Raw genomic sequence first — 25241 nt, forward strand, 5'->3', positions numbered from 1 at the left:
TGTCTTACCTTCTAAAATGTGGGAAAGATTTATTCTGGAATCTCACAGATGAGTAAGATGGATGGTAATTTGGGGGAAAATTCTACATTGGACCCTGAACATAAGTTGTCAGTGTGAAGCAAAGATATAATAAATGATCACTGCTTCCCTGTGCAAAGGTCATGCTAAATAGCATGAATTTCTCTTGGTGACAGGGTCACTGAAGTGGTTAACTTGGAAGTTCCATGGAAACTCCCTCTTGTCACCTCTGAGAGTGATAATTCTGAAAGAGAATACACGCGGAGTGTGTGTGGTGTTGTGGCTTGGGGCACTGGCCTGGAGCCACAGTGCCTGGTGGAAAGCCTGGCTCTGGTAATATAATCTGTATGACTGTGGACAACCTGCTTTGTCTCAGTTTCCTCACCTGTCAGAAGCATTTTAACCCAAGAAATCTATCATTTTAGAATACTTGAAACAGGTAGCATCTTTCTGATATTTTATCAATTATTTTTTAAGAAGTCATAGGCCAATGAGTCTACATGCAAATGAATAATGCTCTAAAGACTAGAGGATTTAGAGGATTTAGAGGAATCATCATGAGATGAAATTCTGAGGCAAAATAGTCAGTATAACTTACTAGAAATAATATCCTATGTTTGGCTGTGAAGTCATTGTCTTTCATCTAAAAATGACCTGGAGACCACAAGTGTTTAATATCATCTAACACCACGACGTGGCTAACAACAAACCTATTCAACCTCAGCCTACAACACTAGAACACACAAATTTGATAATATGGTCCAACGCCAAGTTAGTAGGAGAACTGAATCCAATCCTGGACCACATTTGAAGAGACACTGACATACCAGAGAGCACAAAGAGGAGGGGATCCCATGGGAGCTGACATTTCTGGACCCTTGGTAGCATCCCCCCTTGCTTATCATGGTCACCTTCTGTCCTAGTCTCTTCCTTTAGCTTCCACGACACAAAAACTTCTTGGTTTTCCTCCATCCTTGGCTCTCCACCCACAGGCTCCCAAAACCAACACAGGCTCTGGATTTCCTGTACATTTCTGTGCTGATTTTTCCCAAATCCATTACTTTTGCTTGTATTTTCAATACTGATTTGAAATTTTTCTTCTTCTAGATACAGTCTCAGTCTCAAAATAAAAATGAAAACGTGAAATCAAGTAATAAAATACAAAAAGAATCCTAAGGTTGACTTCCTAAAACTGCAGGGGCAACACAGCCTTACTCCTTTAAGCAAATGACCCTTCCTCCCACTAAGTATTTTATTTCCAAATCTGAATCCTTTCATTTCACCCAGAGGACAAAGGAATAGAGGATGGATTCGTTTCCCAGTGGGATCTTTACCAACCCACACATCTCAGCAAGGCTGGGCACAGTGTCCGACCAGCACCTAATCAAGTCCTTGCATAGTTTCAGTTCTGCTAATTGAAAACAACTCAATTGTGGCTGCAGTCACAGCCACTCACTTTGAACTTGGCTAAGTCACTTGAAAAAAACCCTTGAACTAGAATTTATAAAATAATGGAAGCTAGGTTTCATGTTTCTGGCTTTTCTCTCCATTAATGGTCATTTGTGCTTTTAGAATTTCCACCATAAACCAGCCTTTGTAGCGATTGCTTTGGTCTTGCCCCTTGGCTTACAGAAATGGAAAACATCTCCTCCCTCTGGCAACAGTGTCATTCTTTGGAAGGCTTAGCTGAACTTCTGGTTCTCATTCTGTATTTTTGTGGCTTTCACCATCAGTGTTGCACAAGATACATGGCCTGTCTGTAACATCATCTGTGGAGCCGCTCTGCTGTTGTTGGAACAAGTTTTCTAACATCTCCAAAAATTATCCGATGGGCCTTTTTTGTTACCATTCCACCCTCAAGTAAGTCCAAAGAGGTGGAGTCTGGTCCTGGAAAGGTTTCATCTCATTTGCTCCCACTCTTTCTGCCAAAGCAGTCCCTAAAGCCCAGTTCAAAAGCTTCCTGTTCGCCCTGCTCTCTGCATTGTGCTTTTATCAAATAAGGCGCCCAGCAGATTGGTAAACACGCAACACTCCGCACGCCCATGAATTCTATTTTGGTATGTGCTCCAAGTGGTAGAATTGTAGTGAATGTGTAGAGATTACACAAAAAGGCCAGTTTGGAATTCAGTTCTTTCTCATAGCTTATCTTTCAGCTGATGCTAAAATATGGCTGTGATGTTCAATTTAACCTGAACTTACTGAACTCCCATGAGACCCCAATTCTATAATCAGGGCCTGGGTTACAAAGTCAGCTGGAGACAGTTCTCACCTTCAAATAGCTTACAGTCCAGTAGGACATGTGGGCACCATCACACATGGTAAAAATATCATATGACAAACTGCTGTGTCTGTGGTATGAACAGGTGGCTTTGAAAAAAACTTTTGTATTTTTTTCTAAAGAATGAACAAAACCTCACCATGTGAAGAAAAGAAGGTGATCACTCCAGGTAAATGGAATGAGACAAATATGCCATTGTCAAGCTTTTGAAGACCACCTAAGCACTAGATCAAGAAAGTAAAGTGAAGTGAAAGTCACTCAGTCATGTCTGACTCTTTGTGACCCAATGGACTGTAGCCTGACAGGCTCCTCTGTCCATGGAATTCTCTAGGCAAGAATACTGGAGTGTGTAGCTATTCCCTTCTCCAGGAGATCTTCCCAACCCAGGGATTGAACCCAGGTCTCCCATATTGCAGGTGGATTCTTTACCATCTGAGCCACCAGGGAAGCCTAAGAATACTGGAGTAGATAGCCTATCCCTTCTCCAGCGAATCTTCTTGACCCAGGAATCAAACTAGGGTCTCCTGCATTGCAGGTAGATTCTTTACCAGCTGAGCTATCAGGGAAGCCCACAGATCAAGGAAAGGGGATTTTAAAATCTCTGTCAAGTCTGTGCTTTTTTTGTGTGTGTGTGTATTTTATTTTATTTATTTATTTATTTTTATAAATTTATTTATTTTAGTTGGGGGCTAATTACTTTACAATATTGTAATAGTTTTTGCCATACATTGACATGACTCAGCCATGGGTTTACATGTGTTCCCCTTCCTGGACCCCCCCACCCACCTCCCTCCCCATCCCATCCCTCTGGGCCATCCCATTGCCCCGGCCCTGAGCCCTTGTCTCATGCATCAAACATGGAATGGTGTTCTGTTTCACATATGATAATATACATGTTTCAATGTTATCCTCCCAGAACATCCCACCCTCACCTTCTCCCTCAGAGTCCATAAAATTGTTCTATGCATCTGTGTCTCTTATTCTGTCTCACATATAGGGTTATCGTTACCATCTTTCAAACTCCATATATATGCATTAGTATACTGCATCGTTGTTTTTCTTTCTGGCTTACTTCACTCTGTATAATGGGCTCCAGTTTCATCCATCTCAGTAGAACCAATTCAAATGTATTTTTTTAATGGCTGAGTAATATTCCATTGTGTATATGTACCACAGCTTCCTTATCCATTCGTCTGCTGATGGACATCTAGGTTGCTTCCATGTCCTGGCTATTATAAACAGTGCTGCGTTTATAAACAATAGCCATGTCCTGGCTATTATAAACAGTGTGCTTTTTTAATGTTTGTTTCATGTTGGCTCATGTTTTCTTTGACTACTAGTAAATATAACTTTCTGGTGGGTAAACACTGTGGTTACTATGTCTCTAATATTGAGTTTTTCTAAATATAAAGCAAGATTTTTTTTTAACCCCCCAAAATATCCTTCAAAGGCAAGGAATCCATACATTAATATTCAGCACCTTGCAAAGTCTCTCAAAGTATAGGAGGCTTTCTCTTCTTTGCTTTGAAAAACAAAAGTGCTATTTGGAAAAGATATGATAATCTCAAATGACCTCCATCAATGCTGGCTTTCTTTTTTTTTTATTTTAAAGAATTGCTTAAAAAGAGGGTTAAAACCCTTTTACAAAGATAAAGGCTTTTTCTGTGATTCCCACTGCCCGCCCCGGGACTATGTCCTGAAAGTTACACACACTGGTTGGTTAAAGTCTTTGCAAGCAAGACTTCCAAAAATCACTGTCCATCTTAAAGAGAAAAAGACTCAGTTATTAAGTTGTGGATAGAAGGGATACAGGAAATGTCCTAATGTTATCAGAGTGGGGACTGGCCTCTTAGAAAAGATCTCTAGTGAAAACATTATATGTGGATTAGAAGTATTATATGCTAGCATGGAGATGGAGATAAAGATGATGTGTTAAGCGACTCAAAAGTGATTTTATTAATGATGAAAACTAGATGTCAAAATACATGTAAACAGTCTGAGTACAACTTTTTTATGAAAGTGGAAACTAACATTCTAAATCAATACAATGGCTTATAAAATAATTTTATATATGATTATATAATTACATTAATAAAGTAAGATAAGTAACCACCTAACTTTTCAATCTATACCTCCACAAAGTTGCATATTCAAATCAGCAAAAAAGCTTTGGTAAATAAAATATCTTATCATAAAAGTAGCAGATTGCCTTCTATTTGGAGGTACCTAATTTTCCAGCAACTTTCATTGCATAGCACTGTATACAGAAAGTTCAATAAATGTTTTTGTGGTCATTATTATAACAAACAGAAACTTCTATTTTACAGAGAGAAAAATTAACTGAAATGAACTCAGGTTTAAAAATAAAACACAAGAATCAAAATCATGATTCTCAGTATTAGCTTAATTAGGTATTAAAGTCATGATATTTAAATACTTTCTGATCTCTCTTTATAAATAAGAACAAACAAAAAATAACCAACAAAAACCAGAAGTTGTTCTTCTACTTCTGCATTATTTAGGTAAGATGAGGTTACTCAGTCCAGAAGTTACAATGAAACCTTAAAACACAGATAGTTATTTGTGGATATAATTTAATGGATTAAATACCCTCATTATTAAGATGATGCAATGAAAGAGACATGAAACACATCTGTTCAAATACCATGTATAGTCAGCGTATTACAGCCATGTAGGACAGGGTGAATGGTTTGGTTCTGCAAAGCATGATAACTTACCTTGGCTTGCTAACTTGAACAGAAAATGCAGTGATTATTTAGCTTCAGAATACATACCTCTAAATAGTCAGTGGAGCAGTTTGTGTAATATTCCAATTCAAATGCTAAAAACGTATAATTCACAGTGTTTCCAGTTGTTGCTTGGATGGTCCAGTTGCAACGCTGGTTGACAGAATAGGGATTTGGATAATGTATACTCTCTAAGATGCCATAGGTTTGATTCACAATTACCACGTTATCACATGCTGGGAAAAATAACAATGACTGTTAAACACTATCATACATATCATAATTGCCCCAAGATGTATGTGATTTTTCTATGGGAAAACATCTATGTTAAAAAGAAACATATGTATGTGGTGTACACAAACACACACACACACACACATACACATAAATAGATGCATACATACACAGGTAGTTGGTGCAGCATTTTTATATGGAGATGGTCTCCATTTAGAACAAATATGAAATAATATTTAAATGAATTCATAAACTTTAAAGTGTCATGAAAATTACCTTTGTTAAAATTGGCATCATGTTCCTGTGAATTGGTGCACAGCAGAATAGCATAGCCTGACTCACACATCAGTCTAATTTGTTTGTTTAGAAAAGTGTATTAAACATTCTATGCTTCTGTTTTTCTAACTTTAGCATTTGGAAGAGACAGAAATCTTGACCTTTAAATTCAACAGTTTAGAAACACAAAGTCCTATGTGAGTGCTAAAAATGATAAACAACATGGCTTTGTTCAACATGCAAAAGTCAGCATGAAATTCATAATAAAGACTCTGTTATTCCTCTAGTTAGTCATCAGGAAGATTCAATTGAATAGAAGCAATGTAAAAGATTTGAAGAAGAAATGAAAACACTAAATTTTGAAAAAAAAAGTCTTCAATTCAGTGGTGGCATTTTCTTTAGCTGAGTTTTCAACAGACCCAACCATACTAGGCACTTCTACGTATGGCTAGTCTTGGGAGCCACTGCCAAATTCCACCAAACTTAATGACTTGAATGAGGGCCTAGGCATGCCTTTTCTCTAGTCTTTTTCATATTGTATGATGTGTAATAAAAGAGAATGGGAAAATAAATATATTGAAAAATTGTCTCTGAAAAATGTGGTTTGTAGATGCATTTCTCCTACATTGCTTCTTGACAGGTGACTGGGACACCATTTGTAAGTCATGGAGGTCTACAGTTTCCCCCAATAAAATTTAACTACCTTATGAGATAGAAGACAAAAACAATAGTGTTGGATAACTATGTAAAATGGAATAATGTCCCAATTAGAAGATTGTCATGTTTAATTCAAATGAAAACCCATTAGCTGCTTAACAGTTACACCAATCTTTAAATTGTGACTATCTAAATTGTGACTATCTCAGCAAATTCTTATTCCAGGTTTCTGAGCTTACCACATGTGTTAGTTACATGACATTACACTCAGTGTGTAAGCATTTCTCCATCAAACAGAGTTAAACTTTTTCATAAGGAGCTAAGATTTATTTCAGTTGCTCAAACTAATGGGTTACACTTCTCTCAATTTGCTTCATTCAAGAGACTGAAGACCCACTGCAGTCACTGAGCAACCAGTACACACACTTACTCTGCTGGTATTTAACCAGGAAGCCACCTCCTTGCTGGCCTTCATCTGTTCTCAGTTTTAAAGACATGCTGTCTCCACTGGAACGGATGACAGGTGGTTTCTCATTCCCACAAAGCTGAGTTAGCAGATGAGAGCTGGTACTTGATCCATCATATACCTTTAAGAAAACATTTTATTGTTTGTTTGTTAGTTTTTTGGTCATGCCACAAGGCATGCAAGATCTTAGTTCCCTGACCAGGGATCAAACTTGTGCCCCCTGCAATGGAAGTACAGAGTTTTAATCACTAGACCACCAACGAAGTTCCAAGAAAATATTTTAAATGTCAGATGATTATGGTTGTAAACATTATCTAAATGACTCTGCAATTTTTGAGAAGTGGGGAGGAAATACAAAATGATATAACAAAAGAAGAGCCCTGAATCAAAATATCTTATAAAATTGTATTTAAATGTTGGAGAAGACTCTTGAGAGTCCCTTGGACAGCAAGGAGATCCAACCAGGCCATCCTAAACGAGATCAGTCCTGGGTGTTCACTGGAAGGACTGATGTTGAAGCTGAAACTCCAATACTTTGGCCACCTCATGCGAAGAGTTGACTCATTGGAAAAGACCCTGATGCTGGGAAGGATTGGGGGCAGGAGGAGAAGGGGACGACAGAGGATGAGATGGTTGTATGGCATCACCGACTTGATGGACATGGGTTTGGGTAAACTCCGGGAGTTGGTGATGGACAGGGAGGTCTGGCATGCCGCGATTCATGGGGTCACAAAGAGTCAGACACGACTGAGCGACTGAACTGAACTGAACTAAACTGAAACTTGAGCTATATACTCAAGCTGTAGCTGTGAATAGAGTAAGGGAGAGAACCTAGCCTGAAATGTAAAGACTGGAAATAAAGGATTATTACATGTTTTTGAGACCATAGCTATTATCAGTAGTCTTCCTTGCTTTTTTATTTCATAGTTTATCATTTATGACACTTTAACACATTTTTTATTTAGATGGTTATTTAATGGAGACGGTGGCTTACTGGTACTGTAAAAAGCCCTACTTTATTGACTTCAATTATATTCTTTAATTCAACCTCTGATACAGTCCTCTAGATTGTTAGTTTTCAATACATATATAGAAATCATGTAGATAATAACTACGATAAATCTCATAACCCCTTTCAGGAGATTTTTAACCATATCTTAACAGTCTATATTCAATATATTTTAAAGACTTACTGTACCAAGCCATTCATTAATATATGCTGTACTAGAAAGGTATTTTCATCAAATTTTCTTTTAATTTTTTATTTTGTTTAAAATTTTAATGTGGATATTGTTTAAATGTTCCCTTTTCCTGAATCTCAGAAATAAAAAAATGATGCATCGATGTGTACTGGGCAAGATGGGAGCAGTGAAAGCTACAAGTGAAACTTCATACATACAGCCAGATAGTCTTGACTGCAGTTTGGATGATACTCCAAATGGAAGTCTTCAAACTCCAGCAGGAACGGACTGCCATGGCTGGCCTTCAGCCACCAGTAGCACTCAGAGCTGTGATAGTAGGGCATTGGGTAGTTGGGGGACGTGAACGTGCCGGTGGACGTGGTGAGATTGCCCCCACAACCTGCGGAAGAAAGACTGGGGATAACACACAGTCTTTTCTTTCTGTAAAACTGATTCTTTTGTCTATATCAAACTGGTGCTACTGTCACTCCCCTTAAAAACCAAGTTGCAAAACAACCCTGCATCACCAAAGACTAGTTGGCCTAAAATCTCAATTCACATCAATGTACTTTCCTTTTCCCAACCAAGATGGCCAGCTTGATGAACTATACCTGGGAATATGACATTTTCCCTTACTATGTCCTTCAAAAATAAAAAACAAAAACAAAACAGCTAGAGTTAATTCAGAAATATTCACAATGTTGAAGTTTATTACAAATAGTACTGACAAAATACAGCTAGAAAAAAAAGAATTGGTAAGAGCACAGCAATCCAAGAATGAAAAATCCAATTAGATTGGACTCTCCAATAAAGGACAAGTCTTGGCCATTTACCTGTTAAGGACCCATCCCAGTAAGCCGAGAATCCAGGTCCAGAGCCAAAGAAGTCACTCCTAAATTTTAACCATAACTTGTTACTGTGGGAGATGATTCTTGGAGGTGAATTTGAGCCACAGTATTGCCCCAGGAGTGGTGAATTTTCATAGCCTCCATTCCTGTGACAAAATATAGGTGTGATCATTTATTAGGTTATTAGGTTATAATATAAACATTTAACATTAATTAACTTTGAGATCAAAAACAGATCCATTTGTCAGTCAACCTCTCTCAAAAATATTCTAAAAACAATTGCAAGTTTTCAGTTTTTCACTTTATTAAATAGCATGTGAATAACAATATAGAATCACCATCATTTATTGTTGACATGACATTTTACATAACCAATTACAAATGGAGAAAAAGTATTTAATCTTCTCCCTTTCAAATAAAGCATCTGGCAAATGTGTCAGAGAACAAAAGATAAAGAAACAAAAATTATTAACAATATAAATAAATGTGGCTTAATTTTACAGAGAAACTTGAATGTTTTTCTAACTTGAAAGTCTTCAATATGTAATATATTTGACATAGTTATGTATAGTTTTAAAAATACTTGCTTCCCTGAGAACTTTTGGGGTCTTAAATCTAGTTTACTATCTATAGTTTATAATCTGTATTTTCCAAGCCTAAAAAAAAGATTCACTCAACCAATGATTGCTGATAATTAAGAAAATCATCTTATTTTAGCATTATACGGTGGTAGTGTTCAATCGCTAAGTAATGTCTGACTCTTTGCAGCCCCGTGATCTGCAGCATGCCGGGCTTCCCTGTCCTTCACGATGTCTGCTCAAACTCATGTGCATCGAATTGGGGATGCCATTCAACCATCTCATCCTCTGTCACCCCCTTTTCCTCCTGCCGTCAGTCTTTCCCAACAGCAGGGAATTGTGATTTATTGTTTAAGTATCTTACTTTACACTCCAGTACTCTTGCCTGGAAAATCCCATGGACGGAGGAGCCTGGTAGGCTGCAGTCTATGGGGTCACGAAGAGTCAGATATGACCGAGAGACTTCACTTTCACTTTTCACTTTCATGCATTGGAGAAGGAAATGGCAACCCACTCCACTGTTCTTGCCTGGAGAATCCCAGGGACGGTGGAGCCTGGTGGGCTGCCGTCTATGGGGTCGCACAGAGTTGGACACAACTGAAGCGACTTAGCAACAGCAGCAGCAGCTTACTTTACATCAGAGAACTAAATTTATTATAAAATAGTATAAGATTATAGCCTTTTGAAATGCCGAATAAAAACTTTAACACAGATGCGCAACAAATCATTAGTCTAATTTAACTTGATGCAACGATCTGGAAATCCCATGGACACAGAAGCCTAGTGGGCTATAGTCCATGGGGTCGCAAAAGAGTCGAACATGACTTAGCAACTAAAACAACAATAGCGATCTAGGGAGAAATTAATATATACCTTAACTCACCTTTACTGCAAATATAACTTTTAAAAACCCATTCTTTCAAAGAACTAAAGAATTAAAGAAAAAAGTGTTGCATTGAAATTCACAAGCCTTTCTGTTTTCCTACTGTTAGGTCAGGTTCCAAATGACAAATTTTATATATTGTAAGAAAGAGCACAAAAAGGAACTTCACAGAAAATTTTCTATATTTTTTTCTTATCCTTTCCAAGAAAAATTAAAAGTGAAAATAGATAAGAAAAAAAAGATTATGATGAAATAAAGGTGCTTACCTGATTTCCACATAATCTGCTACACATGTGCTACCAATGGCATCCTCCAAGGAGAAGTTTGTGAAGTGTAATGCAATCTGTTGGCTGCTTTCCACTGTGATCCTATAAATGCATTCCAAGTTGTTGGGGTAAAAACGGGGGAAGTTTGGAGAAGTGAAAGTCCCAGATTCTTCTGTATAGTTGTTCAAGCATGCTATAAAAAGAAACAGATCCCAAGAGGAAAAATAATTTACAAGACAATACATTTATAAGACATTTAGTTATATACACTTCATTAATTTATGCTAATATATTTGATTTTCAATATGCCTTTCTGGGATATTAAAAGAATGACTTTCTTTCAAAACAAAGTTTTCGAAATCTCAAAGGCAAAAACAATTACTAATAGTAAACCTAAGCAATATGGTGGAAGTAGTTACATATAATCACAACTTTTGGTTCTTGGAAGTACTTTAATTTTTTCTAATCCATGCAAATTATCATAAACATTAAAAACAAGGCTTACCTACAGAAATCACAGCAGAAGGCTTAGTGATAATTTAGTTCTTTCAACTTTCTTTCAAAATGGTTTTTGTCAAAGCATGCGTTTATGAGAAATGACAAAGCCGGTACTCAGCCACATGGGGATGAATAGGAGATGAGACCCAGGGATGGGAATGACCCTGAATCAATGCCCAGTTCAGATACCAGCAAGCTATACAACCTTAGGCAAGTTGCTTCACCATTCTGGGCCTCATCTCAAAAGTGGAGACATAACTATTTTTGAGTATACACCCAAGGGTCAGAGATAATACAATTAAAGGACTTGAATATGGTATTGTTCATGCTTTACTGACTATGCCAAAGCCTTTGACTGTGTGGATCACAACAAACTGTGGAAAATTCTTAAAGAGATAGGAATACCAGACCACCTGACCTGCCTCCTGAGAAATCTGTATGCAGGTCAAGAAGCAACAGCTAGAACTGGACATAGAACAACAGACTGGTTTCAAATAGAAAAAGGAGTACTTCAAGGCTGTATATTGTTACCCTGCTCACTTAACTTATATGCAGAGTACATCACGAGAAATGCTGGGCTGGATGAAGCACAGCTTGAATCAAGATTGCCGGGAGAAATATCAATAACCTCAGATATGCAGGTGACACCACACTTATGGCAGAAAGTGAAGAAGAACTAAAGAGCCTCTTGATGAAAGTGAAAGAGGAGAGTGAAAAAGTTGGCTTAAAGCTCAACATTCAGAAAACGAAGATCATGGCATCTGGTCCCATCACTTCATGGAAAATAGATGGGGAAACAGTGGAAACAGAGACTTTATTTTTGGGGGGCTCCAAAATCACTGCAGATGGTGACTCCAGCCATGAAATTAAAAGATGTTTGCTCCTTGGAAGAAAAGTTATGACCAACCTAGACAGCATATTAAAAAGCAGAGACATTACTTTGCTAACAAAGGTCCATCTAGTCAAAGCTATGGTTTTTCTAGTAGTCATGTATGGATGTGAGAGTTGGACTATAAAGAAAGCCGAGCACTGAAAAATTAATGCTTTTGAACTGTGGTGTTAGAGAAGACTCTTGAGAGTCCCTTGGACGGCAAGGAGATCCAACCAGTCCATCATAAAGGAAATCAGTCCTGAATATTCATTGGAAGGACTGATGTTGAAGCTGAAACTCCAATACTTTGGCCACCTGATGCGAAGAACTGGCTCATTTGAAAAGACCCTGATGCTGGGAAAGATTGAAGGTGGGAGGAGAAGGGGACAACAGAGGATGAGATGGTTGGATGGCATCACCAACTCAATGGACATGTGTCTGAGTAGACTCTGGGAGTTGGTGATGGACAGAGAGTCCTGTCATGCTGCAGTCCATGGGGCTGCAAAGAGTCAGACATGACTGAGCAACTGAACTGAACTGAACATAGTATGTGCTCAGTAAATGACAGTGATCATCACTACACTCTAAAATGGAACAGAGAAGTGTAAGAAACGCACAGCATAAATACGAGGAATAAATGAGATCATTCATATAAACCTTTTAGATAGGATAATTTTATTTCCTAAACAAAGAATAATGGAAGGAAGAAACGGAGGAAGGGAAGAAGGAAAGGAGGAGGGAAAAGGCAGAGATAAAGCAGGGGAAAGCAGGAGCAGGGCTGTGTGTGAAGAGGTGGTATATTAAGTATTTCAGACCCAGTAAGGAGTATTACTAAGATAAAAATTCATGGATCAAATGAACATTAAATAAAGGCTGTGAAACAGTCTCCTTGAGCTGATGAACTCAGAGACTGACCACAGACTCACTGACCATACCACATTCAGATAGCTTTAAGAATTTAATTCAGAATGCATATTGCTAGGCTTTGAGCAAACACAAAAAGAGATATCGTTAAAAAGCTAAATAAGGACATAAAATGGAATACTAAAAATATTCTGTAAACCAAAAGAGAAGACAGGAAAGAGCAACAGGAGGGCATCTATGAAAAACCCAAACTTAACATCATACTTGGGTAATAAAGGACTAAGTGCTTTCCTGTCAAGATAAACAGCAAGGCCAGTATGTCCAATCTCACTCCTTCTATTCAGTGTTATAGAAGGTCCCAGTTATGGCAAAAGGCAAAGAGAGAGCGACAAACAGATAATGAAGAGGGAAAAATAAAATTGTCTTTACAGATATGATCAATTGCCTATGTAAAATACACTAAGAAATCTACTAAAAGATACTGGAACTAATAACTGAGTTTAATAAGGTTATAGGATACAAGATAATTATTCAAAAATCAATTTAATTTTCAAATACTATTCAAATAACCAGAAAATAAAATTTTAAATACCATTTACAACTGCATAAAAAGCATAAAGCATTTGACAGAAAATTTAATGGGAAGAAACAAAAATTATACAGTGAAAACTTTAAAACATAGCTGAAAGATATTTCAAAAGATATGAATAGACAAGTAAATGTGATAATGGATTGGAAGACTCATTGTAAGATGTCCTTTGTCCTAAGATTCATCTATATATTCATTCAATCCAATCTTAATCAAATTCCCAACAAGTTTGTATTTTTTGTTTGTTTGCTTTTGCTTCAGTTCAAATTGAAAAGATGATTCTAAAATTGTACATGGAAGTATAAAAAGCCTAGGCTAACCAAAACAATTTGAAAAATCTGGATGATTTACACTTCCCGATCTTAAGATAAACTATAAAATTACATAATATTAAGTAATACAGTCTATTGTCATAGAGAAAGATACATAGATCAATGGAATAGAACAGCCATTCCAGAAGCTGACCCAAAGATACAGGGGCAATTAGTTTTCAACAACAATGCAAAGGCAATTCAGTGCTAAAAGGACAATCTTTTCAACAAATAGTGCTTGAATGATTAAATATCATTTGCTAAGCAAACAAACAATCTTGAATACATAATTCACATTACATAGGAAAATTAACTCAAAATGGATCATAAACATAAATGTAAAAGCCTCACACCAAAAAACTTGCAGAAGAATGCACAGAAAATCCTCACAACTTTAGTGGACATAGATTTCTTAAGTAACATAAAAAAAAAGAAACACTAGCCATGAAGGGAAAACAAGGACATATTAGGTTATTGCTCTTCAAACAATACCATTAAGAAAAAGAAAGGGCCAGCTGCACACAGTGGAAGACAATATGCGCTATACATTTATCTGACAAAAGACATAATTGTATGTGGAATATATAACATATGACAATAATAAACAAAAATGAACAAGATGATTTCAATGGACATTTCACAAAAGAAATATATGAATTGCCAATAAGCATGTAAAAAAGTACTCAGTCCTACTAGTCATCAGGGACATGTAAATTAAAACAATAATGAGGCACAACTATTGGTGGCTAAAATGAAAAGATTGACAATACCAAGGATCGACAAAAATGTGGAGAAAGTAGAATGCTCTTTCATTACAGATGGGAACATAAAGTGAAATAACCACTTTGGAAAAATAGCTGGCAATTTCTCATAAAATTAAACACAGCATTACTATAAGACCTAGAAATTCTACCCTTATAATTTACCCAAGAGAACTGATAACCTAAGTCCACAAAAAACTTATACATCAATTTCACAGCAGCTTTTTTCATAATAGCTAAAAACTGGAAACAATTCAACTATCCAAAAACAAGTGAATGGATATCAAATTATGATACATCCATTACAATAGAAGACTATTAAGCAATGAAAAGAACTACTTATAAACTGGATGACATGAACAAATTTCAGAAGCATTATGCTTTACGTAAGAAGCCAGACATAAAAGAATGCACTGTGTGTCCCCGTTCACATCTGCCTTCTGAGTAGGCAAAATGAATACACAGTGATAAGCACAAGGTCTGCAGTCGTCGAGATGGAGGATGTGGAAGCCCCTATAAAGGGACACTGAGACACCTTCTGAGATGATAAAAGTGTTCTATATCTTGCATGGAGTGGTGATGACATGGGTATACACATTTGGTAAAACTGTGAATGAATTTTACTACATGAAATTACAAAATAAAAGTCTATGGGTTATTAAAAGGTTGAAAGTTCTGTTCAAAGACAAGTTGAGTTCTCTGAAGGAAATCCAATAAATAATTCAGATATCTAACATTTAACAAAGAAAGTTAAAACCGAGAAACAAAAATATTTTGAAGGTACACCTTCTATAAATATTAAATGTTAACCTTTAATATTAATGTTAATATTTTTAGTTTTTATGAGATTCATATCTGTAATTTAACAGAGAGAAAAACAGTGGTTCTCTAAACTTATCTGTTCCTTAAAAGGTTAGTAAATGCTTTTCCTAACACTGAAACATGTACAATGTTCATATGACAGTGTAAACTGCTCTTTGTAAAATAATATTGATATTGAGAAGTATGAGTAGGCTTATGTTTATAAGCAGTGTAATGAGAATATGCTAGGCTTTGGCTTCCTACTATGCTTTGCAATAAAGCACAAATAATTAAAATTAAATATATTCCCATAAAAGGATATTCACGTATTGCCATGATGCTTCTTATATCAACACAAGATCCAAACATGAAAAATGCCTTTTATTTATATCTTATGAACCCAAAGGGAAATTTATACCCAATGGCAGTTTGCCTTTTAATATGGTCTAACAATTTTGACGAACTGATGAAGAAGAAAAGTAGATTTCTTCTATCTAATATATTCAACTGAAGTAGCAGTGAAAAAGCACATCTCTGAAGATCAAAGACAGCTATTAGTAGGCCTCACACATCTTTCTTTCTGATCAACTTCAAAAAAAAAAAGTAAAGGAAGAAAAGAGAAAGTATATAAATGTCTTCCATGGACGACCATAAAATCACAAAATCATATTTTTCTAAAAATGACAATGTAGGTCTGCCTCTACTAAGCACTTTTAAATAAGTTTTAGTAACATAGCATTCAGTTCATTATCAAAGGGGAAATTCAAAACATGGATAATCCTCCAATTCAAAAAGCAATGATGATATCATTGCATATGATTGGGGTGACAGGACTAGGATAAATTGATCCTGTGTCTAGAAGAGTGTCTCTCCTAGGGAGACCCTAGATTATAAGTAGCTGTTCTACCACCTCCCTGCTTTGTCTTGTGAGATAACTAATGTGATTTTGTTGTTTAGTTGCTCAATCGTGTCTGACTCTTCGCAACCCCATGGACTGTAGCACGCCAGGCTTCCCTGGCCTTCACCATCTCCTGAAGCTTGCTCAAACTCATGTCCACTGAGTCAGTGATGCCATTCAATCATGTCATCCTCTGTCATCCCCTTCTCCTCCTGCCTTCAGAGTCTTTTTCTAATGAATGAGCCCTTTGCATCAGGTGGTCAAAGTATTGAAGCTTCAGCTTCAGCATCAGTTCTTCTAATGAATATTCAGGATTGATTTGCTTTAGGATTGACTGGTTGGATCTCCTTGCAGTCCAAGGGACTCTCAAGAGTCTTATCCAGAACCATAGATCAAACTTATGTGATTAGCCAGTCACATTCGTGAGCAACCTTATAGGCAGAGCTTTCTGAAATCATTTAAAAAACTTCTGGGTCTGCATGAATCCCTATGACCTCAGATTTTCTAATTAGCCCTGGGACTGTCATCCGCTTCTACTGGCATATTTGGTTTAACAATCCTCAAAATGAAGACCTGAGAGAAGATAAAATTACAGGTTCCATTTCTCCACTAGGAAAGAAGTCTCCCTAACCCAAATCTAACATTCACCTACAATTTTCTGCTAGGTGGTCACAGTAATGACTTCTTTTCCCATGTAGATGACCAATTCTAATGTATTTGGATGCAAGCTGAATCACTAAAGCAGCTATTATAAAATTGTATTTGAATATCAGTAATTCTATTTTAAATCTGGCACAGTCATGGCCCTTTAGAGAGATTATGAACTTTTCACAGAAAATGTCTCATTTTATCTTCCCCAATTATATGAAACAGCCCGACATTCTAACCTTCACTTCTTAGAGATGAAGGTGCAGATGAAGGAGCTGAGGCTCCAGGAGGTTAAGCTCTGAAAATAACTTAGTTCAGACAAAGCAAAGATAAAATTCACATCCAAGTCCTTCCTTTCCAAATCCTGTTCTTTAAAATCCCTGGTTTCTTTAAGCATGGAATGTCAATTTAGAAATGAAGAGGACTTCCTTGGTGGTCCAGTGGTTAGGACTTCACCTTCCAAAGCAGAAGGTTGGGGTTCTATTCCTGGGTTGGAAGCTAAGACACCACATGCTTCGAGGACAAAAACCAAAAACATAAAAAAACAGAAGCAGTACTGTAACAAATTCAGTAAAGACTTATAAAAATAATAAAAATGAAGGTGAGTAGGAAACTAAGAATATCACAATTAAATGTGTTACTTAGCATTTTCATTCTAAGAACTAAGAAATATAATCAATTAAATAAGATAAATCAGGCTTCCCTGCTGGTCCAGTGGTTAAGAATCCACCTTGCAATGCAAAGGACACAGGTTCCATTCCTGGTCCAGGAAAATCCCACATGCGTGGGGCAACTAAGCCTGAGCACCATAACTACAGAGCTTGGCTCCAGAGCCTGAGAGTTGCAACTATTGAGCCCATGTGCCACAACTACTGAAGCCTGTGCACCTGCAGGCCATGCTCTGCAACATGAGAAGCCACTGTAGTGAGAAGCCCACACACCTCAACAAAGAGTAGCCCCTGCTCACTGCAACTGAAGAAAACCCACATGCAGCAACAAAGACCCATCACAGCCAAAAAATAAAATAAATCTCAAAAAAAATAATAATAATAAGATAAATCTACTGAGCTGGAGAGTGGTAGGAAACCCATACACACAACAAAAATATTAGAAAATATTGACCAATGAGAAAGTAAATCTTTAAAAGATCAATAAACTTACTAAAAAAACCTTTTCCAGAGGGAAAATATCTGAATATCTCAAAGCAGAAAACACAGAAAGAATCAGAGAGGCTTGTGACTTGCCCAAAGCTTTCCAAGTTAGCAGCAAGGTTGGGACCAGAATCAAGGCTCTGACTATACCTTCAGCCATCCTTTCACCAAATCATAGAAAATACTTTCCATCATGAGGAGTTACAGCCCAATCCACCATGAGATCTCAGTTGTAACTCTAGTAATTTATGTCCTAAGACGTGACTTTCAGAATCTCTGATGAACTGCCATGTTTCATTAGAACCATCTGAATAGATTGCTAAAAACGTACCCTAGACGTATGTGACTCAGATTCCCTGGTGGCTCAGAGGGTAAAGAATCTGCCTGCAATGCAGGAGACCTGGGTTCGATTCCTGGGTTGGGAAGATTCCCTGGAGAAGGGCATGGCTACCCACTCCAGTAATCCTGCCAGGAGAATTCCATGGACAGAGGAGCCAGGTGGGCTACAGTCCATGGGATTGCAAAGAGTCATACATGACTGAGCAACTAACACACACTCTGGTACCTGAACTTTTAATAAGAAAACCCTACCTCAAGTTTCCAATGAATGCTCAAGTTTGAGGACACTGCTCTACCGAACTGAAGTTTTAAAACAGAAACAGAATACTCTCTATTCATGTCTTCTAAAGAAACCCTTGTTTGCCCTTCTGTTAATCATTTCTTGACTTCTCACTCTAAGATGCCTCTTCTGTGCTCAATTCCAGGCTGGTGGGTGAAAAACAGCACTAAACACCCGCCCGCAAAGTGAATCAACTATGCATATACATGTATCCACCTTTTCTTAGATTCTTTTCCCATATGGATCATTACAGAGTACTGAGTAAAATTCCCTGTGCTATTGTCTATTTTATATATAGTATGTATATATGTCAACCTCAATCTCCCATTTATTCCATACTTTTAACAAATGTAGGTAGCAATCTAACAAGATAATATCATGACCTACTAAGGAATCATGACTGTTTCAATGTTTGAAAAACACTAGACTAGACATTATACAGCTTTCATCTAATGTTAAAGTAGAAAGTGTGTCAGGTACATTTCTCTCTTCTTAAATCCTTTTAAAGTCCTCTCAATAGGATCATATTAATGTATATACAGTAGATGTTAACAGAAAATAAAATTATAGTTTAAAAATTAAAGTTTACTAATCAATTATATTCTCTCAGAATTAAAATATTTTGTGCTTTAAATTAGCAAACATTTAAAATCCAGTTTCATAAATCAGTTGCTAAGATATCCTTAAGAGTTTCTATCCACATTTTCTTGTTAGTTCTTTGTCTCTCTTACCCCAGGCACATCTGGATGGAGGCAGAAACAGTGCTGAGAGAAGGAGTCAAAGTAATGACCAGAAGTCAATCTCTTTCCGCCCAAACACATACTTAGGGGCTGACATCATAGCCCCATGGTACGAACTACAGATGGGAAAGTAACTGGATTCAAGTCAGGAAATTTAACTTTTATCAGATGAAGACAGGAAAGACTTGAACAGAGAAATTCACACCTGTAGTGCCGAGGGACTAAAAGCCAACAACCCAACACCATCATGACTGTGATTGCTCTAAAAATAACTTTTGCTAAAGCAATAAATAAGATGAAGACCACAAACTGAGCTTCCATTGACACTTCTCTCTGGTACTGTTGTACCCTGCAGACAACATCAAAAATAATATGATAGTTGAAAAGAAAGTACCCTACCACCTTGCTGTTTCCAGGTGGGCAGCTCACTCAGACTCTGACTGCCTGGACCCCCAGGTCAGTCTCCTGAGTCGAGCCCTTCCCTGAGCAGTCCTGCGGGGGCCCCTCAACAATTCATGAGAGCCAATCACACACACCCTTATCTATGGGAAACTGAGACGGGCTCCAAATGGTAAGATGAGGGGGCCATATGGCTTCCTGGATACAATCATCAGGTTGCTGTTTAGAATATTTGCCTGTGGGAGTCAGACCGATGAAATCATCCAGCAAAAGGCAGGCACACAGCGACCAGCCAGGCTCAGTCAGGCTCAGCCAAGGGACAGAAAGCCAGCCCTTTCTTGTCTGTGATTTCAGCCCTGTCTGGATGCAACAGCCAAGGTAGTGATTACCCCACAGGGAGGCCAACTAGAGTCTGCAGAGTTAACCACCCCAGGACACCCTTCTCTTTCCTCACCTGTCTCTTCTGTGTTTCCCTTTGTTTATCAGTTTCCTGTTCTGTCCAGCAGGCTTCTTTCCTTTTTCACAACCTTCTTTTATCTATCTCTTATCTTTCTCAATTAAAATGTATCATCCTCCCTGGCAGATTACCCCCATTGCACTAGATACTGCTTTACAAGCCAGTGTGATTTTTAGCAGACCTGTGTTAGTCACTGCAGAGACATTGCGAGCTGTTACAAAGATTTCCATAATATTTTAGGAGGTCCCACCTGCATGTTTGTTATCTAAGTTATAGCTAGTTTATTCATGCAGCAAATTAAACTTGTGTTCACAGTTGATTAAAGGCAGAAGACATCCCAAAGATCATCAAATCCAATCCCCTAATTTTACAGATGAAAAGAATATGGCCCAGAGAGTTCAAGTGATTTGCTCCAAATCCGAATCTAATATTCAGCTGTGGTTTGGGCCAAATATATGAGGCAGATAAAACCACAGGAGTATGGAAAATTGTGTGCGTACTAGAATTTCTTGAGAAGCCAGTTTCGGTCAGTGGATGTTAAAAATCTGAACGAAGTCCAGTAAATATGTCAATCATATAATGTAACCTACTGGAATTGCCAGGGATTCAATTTCCCAGGTACTGGAGCTATATAATAAACTGTCTTGAGAGTGGGACCCACAGGAGAGAAAGGTGTATAGCTTTCTCACAGTTGGGATCCTGAAGAAATCTAAAGCCATGTTTCCAAAACAGAACTTGAACTACTAGAAGGCAGCCTGAAAGGAAGAATCATGGTCAGATGCTCTGAGAAGAAACAAGTGAGAAATTGATAGGGACTCCAAGTAGATTAATTTACCTTTTTTTTTTTTTTTTTAAAGGGAATGGGGGCTTTAAAAGATGAGAGCCTGGGGTTTCTGGATGCAAGAGTGTCAGCAGGAGCACATATGGCACAAGGAAACGCTCTTGGGCTCTTGGTACTTTCTTAAGCAAAGAAGAATTGCATGCTTCTGGGACAATTCAAAGGTGTGAACTGCTTGGGAAACTTAATCACACACCCCCATATGTCATAACTGCAAAGTATTTGGTCCATGAGCTATCTTTCTAACTACTACACAAAAGGAAAACCCAGACTCCCTAAAAAGGTACATATCCCAGGGGCAACATGAGCCTGAGAAAACACGTTTATTGTTGCTGTTTGGTCCCTAAGGCTTGTCCAACTCTTTATGACCCCATGGACTATAGCCCACCAGGCTCCTCTGTCCATGGGATTATCCAGGCAAGCACACAAGTGAGTTGCCATTTTCTTCTCTGTGGGATCTTCCAGTCCTAGGGATCGAACCCACATCTCCTGCATTGGCAGGCAGATTCTTTACTGCTGAGCCACCAAGGGAGCCCTAAAACCCATAGTCTCTGGGGCCAGCTAGGAACATCTCTGGTTTACCTATGACCTCAAAGACCCTGCTGGCAAATGGTGCTTGTTTCCTACATTTCATTGACAAAGAGCAAAGTAATGATGAGAATTAAGTAATAGAAAAATATAATAAGAGGAATAAATGCTGAAAAGTTTCAATTTCGTTAGGTCAAATTTAGGAACGTATATCCTAAAAAAGAAAATTTTCATTTTCTGCCATAGAATTCCATGTAATATAGTGGTTTCTTACTCTGTTTTTGTCCTTTTCTAATTTCTTAAATTTTTGGTCTCTTTGGTAACATTTAATTTTGATAGAAATTTAAATTCAACAGAAAAGTTGTTAGGAATAGTTCCCAAATTCCTTTCACTTAGACTTATCACATATGTATATTTTGCTCCCATTGCTTCATTATTCCTAAAAACATAAACATTTTCTTATAAAACCATAGTACAATTACCAAAATTAGAAGATTTAACATTGATAAAATACTTATCATTACCCTATATTTAATACGAAAGGAACTTAAGTCACTACACTTTATTATAAAAGCATCTTTCTTTATATAGCACAAATTCTGGCATAAAGTATTCTCATGGTACTATTTTGTAAGAAAGTAAGTGAAAACAAGCATACAATGCTATTTTCTTACCTGCTGATGCATCAGTTGCTTCATAGTTTATTAGAAAACCTTCATAAGCAAGGTCAGAGTCAGCCACAAATGTAAGCATTAATGAGTTGTCACTACTGGTAAGAGAGGGTGGAATGGATTTTCCACAATATCTATTTGGAACCAAGAAAGAACACAGATTTAAAAACTTTCAGATGCTCAAAATGACATACCCCAAATTAGGACATGTTAAAAAAACACAATAATAATATCCCATATTAACCTTAAAAAACAAATTTATTTCAAGCACAAAACATACATAAAGTTGTTAAAAATCATCCAAACTCACAGTTACTTCCTTTAGATGGTTTTATGTATGTGCATAAGTGTGTGACATGTCATATAACAGAATTTTAACGAATTTAGAAATTCTGAGCTACAGTATGTCACCATATAGCATATTAATGAACTTATTAATAGAAATATAATAAACATACATATACAACAAAGGAAAATCATGTATTATAAACTCACAGCACAGACTCTAGAGTCAGCTCTATCCCTTAGAGGCTTTATGATTTTGGACAAATGTCTCAGTTTTCCCATCTATAAAATGGGGATGGTAATATGACCTACTTCAAAGAGTTGTCCTGAGAATTGTATGAGTTAATACACCGTATATAAGGAACTAAGAACAGTGTCTAGAATAGTTAGCCTTATACAGGTTATACTGAACTCTACTGTCTTGACAACACTGGTCCATACAGAGGTAAGAGTTTGATTGCTAATCCATGTCAAATTTTTGCTGAAGAAAGCAAGTTTTACTCAGAAAAACTATTCTAGTAAGGCTAGAAGTAAAGTTGCAATAAAAGACATCATGTTGTGAGCTCTTATCTAGAAATACTTGTGAGAGAAGTGACTAGAAAATCAAAATCTCAATTCAAAGAACACTTGGTAAAAGCAAAGGAATGACGGGGGGGAAAATAGAAACCAAAATAAGACAAAGTATTAAACATGGGAAATGGATGAGTTAATTTCTGAGGCAGAAAAAGAAAAAAAAAAAAGGTGTATAATACCATTTCAGTGTAAAAATGATTTAATATCTCAATCAAAGCAAAGGTAGATGAATTAATATTTTATATGCCTCTCTTTTGAACAACAACAATAATAGTTTATATCATTCAGCAAAAAATAGGTAATTTTCAGTGATTAGGAGTCAAGTACCAACCATAAAAAAGAAGGAATTTAAAAAATTTAAAGATTAAGACAAGGAAGAGCAAAAAATGAAGAGGGAGAATAAAGTTAGGGGCAAAAATAAGTTTCAGGAAACAATGGATAAGGAAAAAAATGTTTAAATGTTTAAAAAATGGATGAGGAAAAAGAAAATGAAATACAAAAAAAGGGGGAAAAGGGAAGCAAGAGATATCTATGCCCAACAAAGATGTAATAACAGGGGCTAGATTTACATAATCTTTTTTCTGAAACAACTGAAAATCTGGACAAAATAGATAACATAATGGTTCTCAAGACATTAGATATCAATCAGTGAAAGACAATAACTCTTCAGAGACAGGAGACAAGTGAATAAAAATGATCAAACTGTTTCAGAGTAACTTAACTGCATCCAAAAACAAAACCCAAGAATACTTAGACTAATACAATAGTGTCTGGTACACAAACACAAAACTGAAAATGTCTGTCATCCTATCAAACATTGTCGTTCAGTCGCTAAGTTGTGTCTGACTGTTTGCGATCCCACGGACTGCAGCATGCTGGGCTGCAAATTCATGTGCACTGAGTCAGTGATGCCATCCAGCCATCTCATCCTCTGTTGCCCCCTTCTCCTCCTGCCCTCAATCTTTCCCAGCATCAAGATCTTTTCCAACGAATTGGTAATATCAAGTATTACCAACTATGAAAAGGAGGAAGAAAGTATAACCCATAATGAGAAGAAAAATTCATCAATCATAATATAGCAAGAAAGACTGAATCAGCAAAGACATCAAAATATTTATAACTGTATCCCACCAATTTAGATGCTAGAAGAAAAAAATTAATATGTAAAGCAGGGATGTGGAAGATATAAAAGATGGCCTCGGATGAATTTCCAGAAGTGAAAATTACAATGTCTATGATGGAAAAATGTACCTGGTAGGATTGATAGCAGAATAGACACTATAGAAGAAAAGATTAGTGCACTTGACTACAGAGCAATAGATACTTTCCAAAATGAAATGCACACAGAACAAAGACACAAACTCAAATGAACAGAGTATCAGTGAGTTGTGGGACAATATCAAATAGGTGCCATTAGAGTTCCAAGGGCAAAAGAGATTAAAAAAGCATTTCAAGAACTAACAGCCTCAAATTTTTGAGATTTCATTAAACTATTAACCCTCAGATTAAAGGAACTCAACAAATTATGCTGACTGAGAAAAGTCAGAAGAAAAACGAGTACATACAGAATGATTCCGCTTTTATACATTTTCAGATATGCAAACTAACTTACAGTGATAGAAAGCAGTGTATTGATTTCCTGGGGTTGGGTAAGAGGGGCAGAAATGAGGACTTATAGAAGGTTTGAAGGCAGGAAGAACGTGTGAGGGTAATGGATATGAGCATTATTTTGATTTTGGTGATGCCTTCATGGGTATAACCTCATGTCAAAAGGTAATTACTAATGCCCAAGGCTACAGAGTAATGAATAATGATATAGAAAAGGTCACTGAGAAATGTAATGATCTCACTTATTTTTTATAACACAACATGGTGGATTTTAACATCTTTTACAGAAGTTGGAACATAAGAAAGCAGGAAACTTTCATGTTAAAAAGCAAAAAATAAAATATTCTCACCTCCCAAGAGATGTCTGAGAACCAGTGTCATAAACTTCTAGATAGTCCTTTGTGCAATTGTAATGAAACTCCAGATGAAATTCTCTGAATCTCAGATGAATCAGGTGACCAGGTTGGACTATGATATGCCAGGTACAACTGATGCCATGGGGGTAGATATTTGGATGGCCAGGACTTTGAATGCTTCCGGTTGACTCTGTAAGAACTTTTCCACATACTGTTGAAATAAAAATAATAATAATTATCCAAATTATTTTAAATTCTGATTAAAATTAGAACCAACAAGCTACCTGGAATTCCAAATAAAATAATCTGATCACAACCTCTTAAAAGGTCAAAAAGGAAAAGT

The 25241-nt window shown here is 36.9% G+C and overlaps 1 protein-coding gene across 1 annotated transcript in view; it reads right to left on the reverse strand.

The window, feature by feature from the left end:
* Positions 1-25241, reverse strand: part of CUBN (cubilin) — a 265963-nt gene that overhangs the window by 187172 nt on the left and 53550 nt on the right. Inside the window, exons 21-27 of the mRNA XM_081553627.1 lie at positions 24893-25109; positions 22080-22210; positions 10433-10625; positions 8691-8851; positions 8076-8257; positions 6641-6797; positions 5092-5279 (exon numbers count right to left, since the gene is read on the reverse strand). Of these exons, the coding sequence (XP_081409753.1) occupies positions 5092-5279; positions 6641-6797; positions 8076-8257; positions 8691-8851; positions 10433-10625; positions 22080-22210; positions 24893-25109 (1229 nt within the window). The remainder of the gene's footprint in view (positions 1-5091; positions 5280-6640; positions 6798-8075; positions 8258-8690; positions 8852-10432; positions 10626-22079; positions 22211-24892; positions 25110-25241) is intronic.

Source organism: Giraffa tippelskirchi, chromosome 13 (assembly GCF_054371585.1).
Source record: "Giraffa tippelskirchi isolate mGirTip1 chromosome 13, T2T-mGirTip1v1.2.pri, whole genome shotgun sequence".
Classification (NCBI taxonomy): Eukaryota; Metazoa; Chordata; class Mammalia; order Artiodactyla; family Giraffidae; genus Giraffa; species Giraffa tippelskirchi.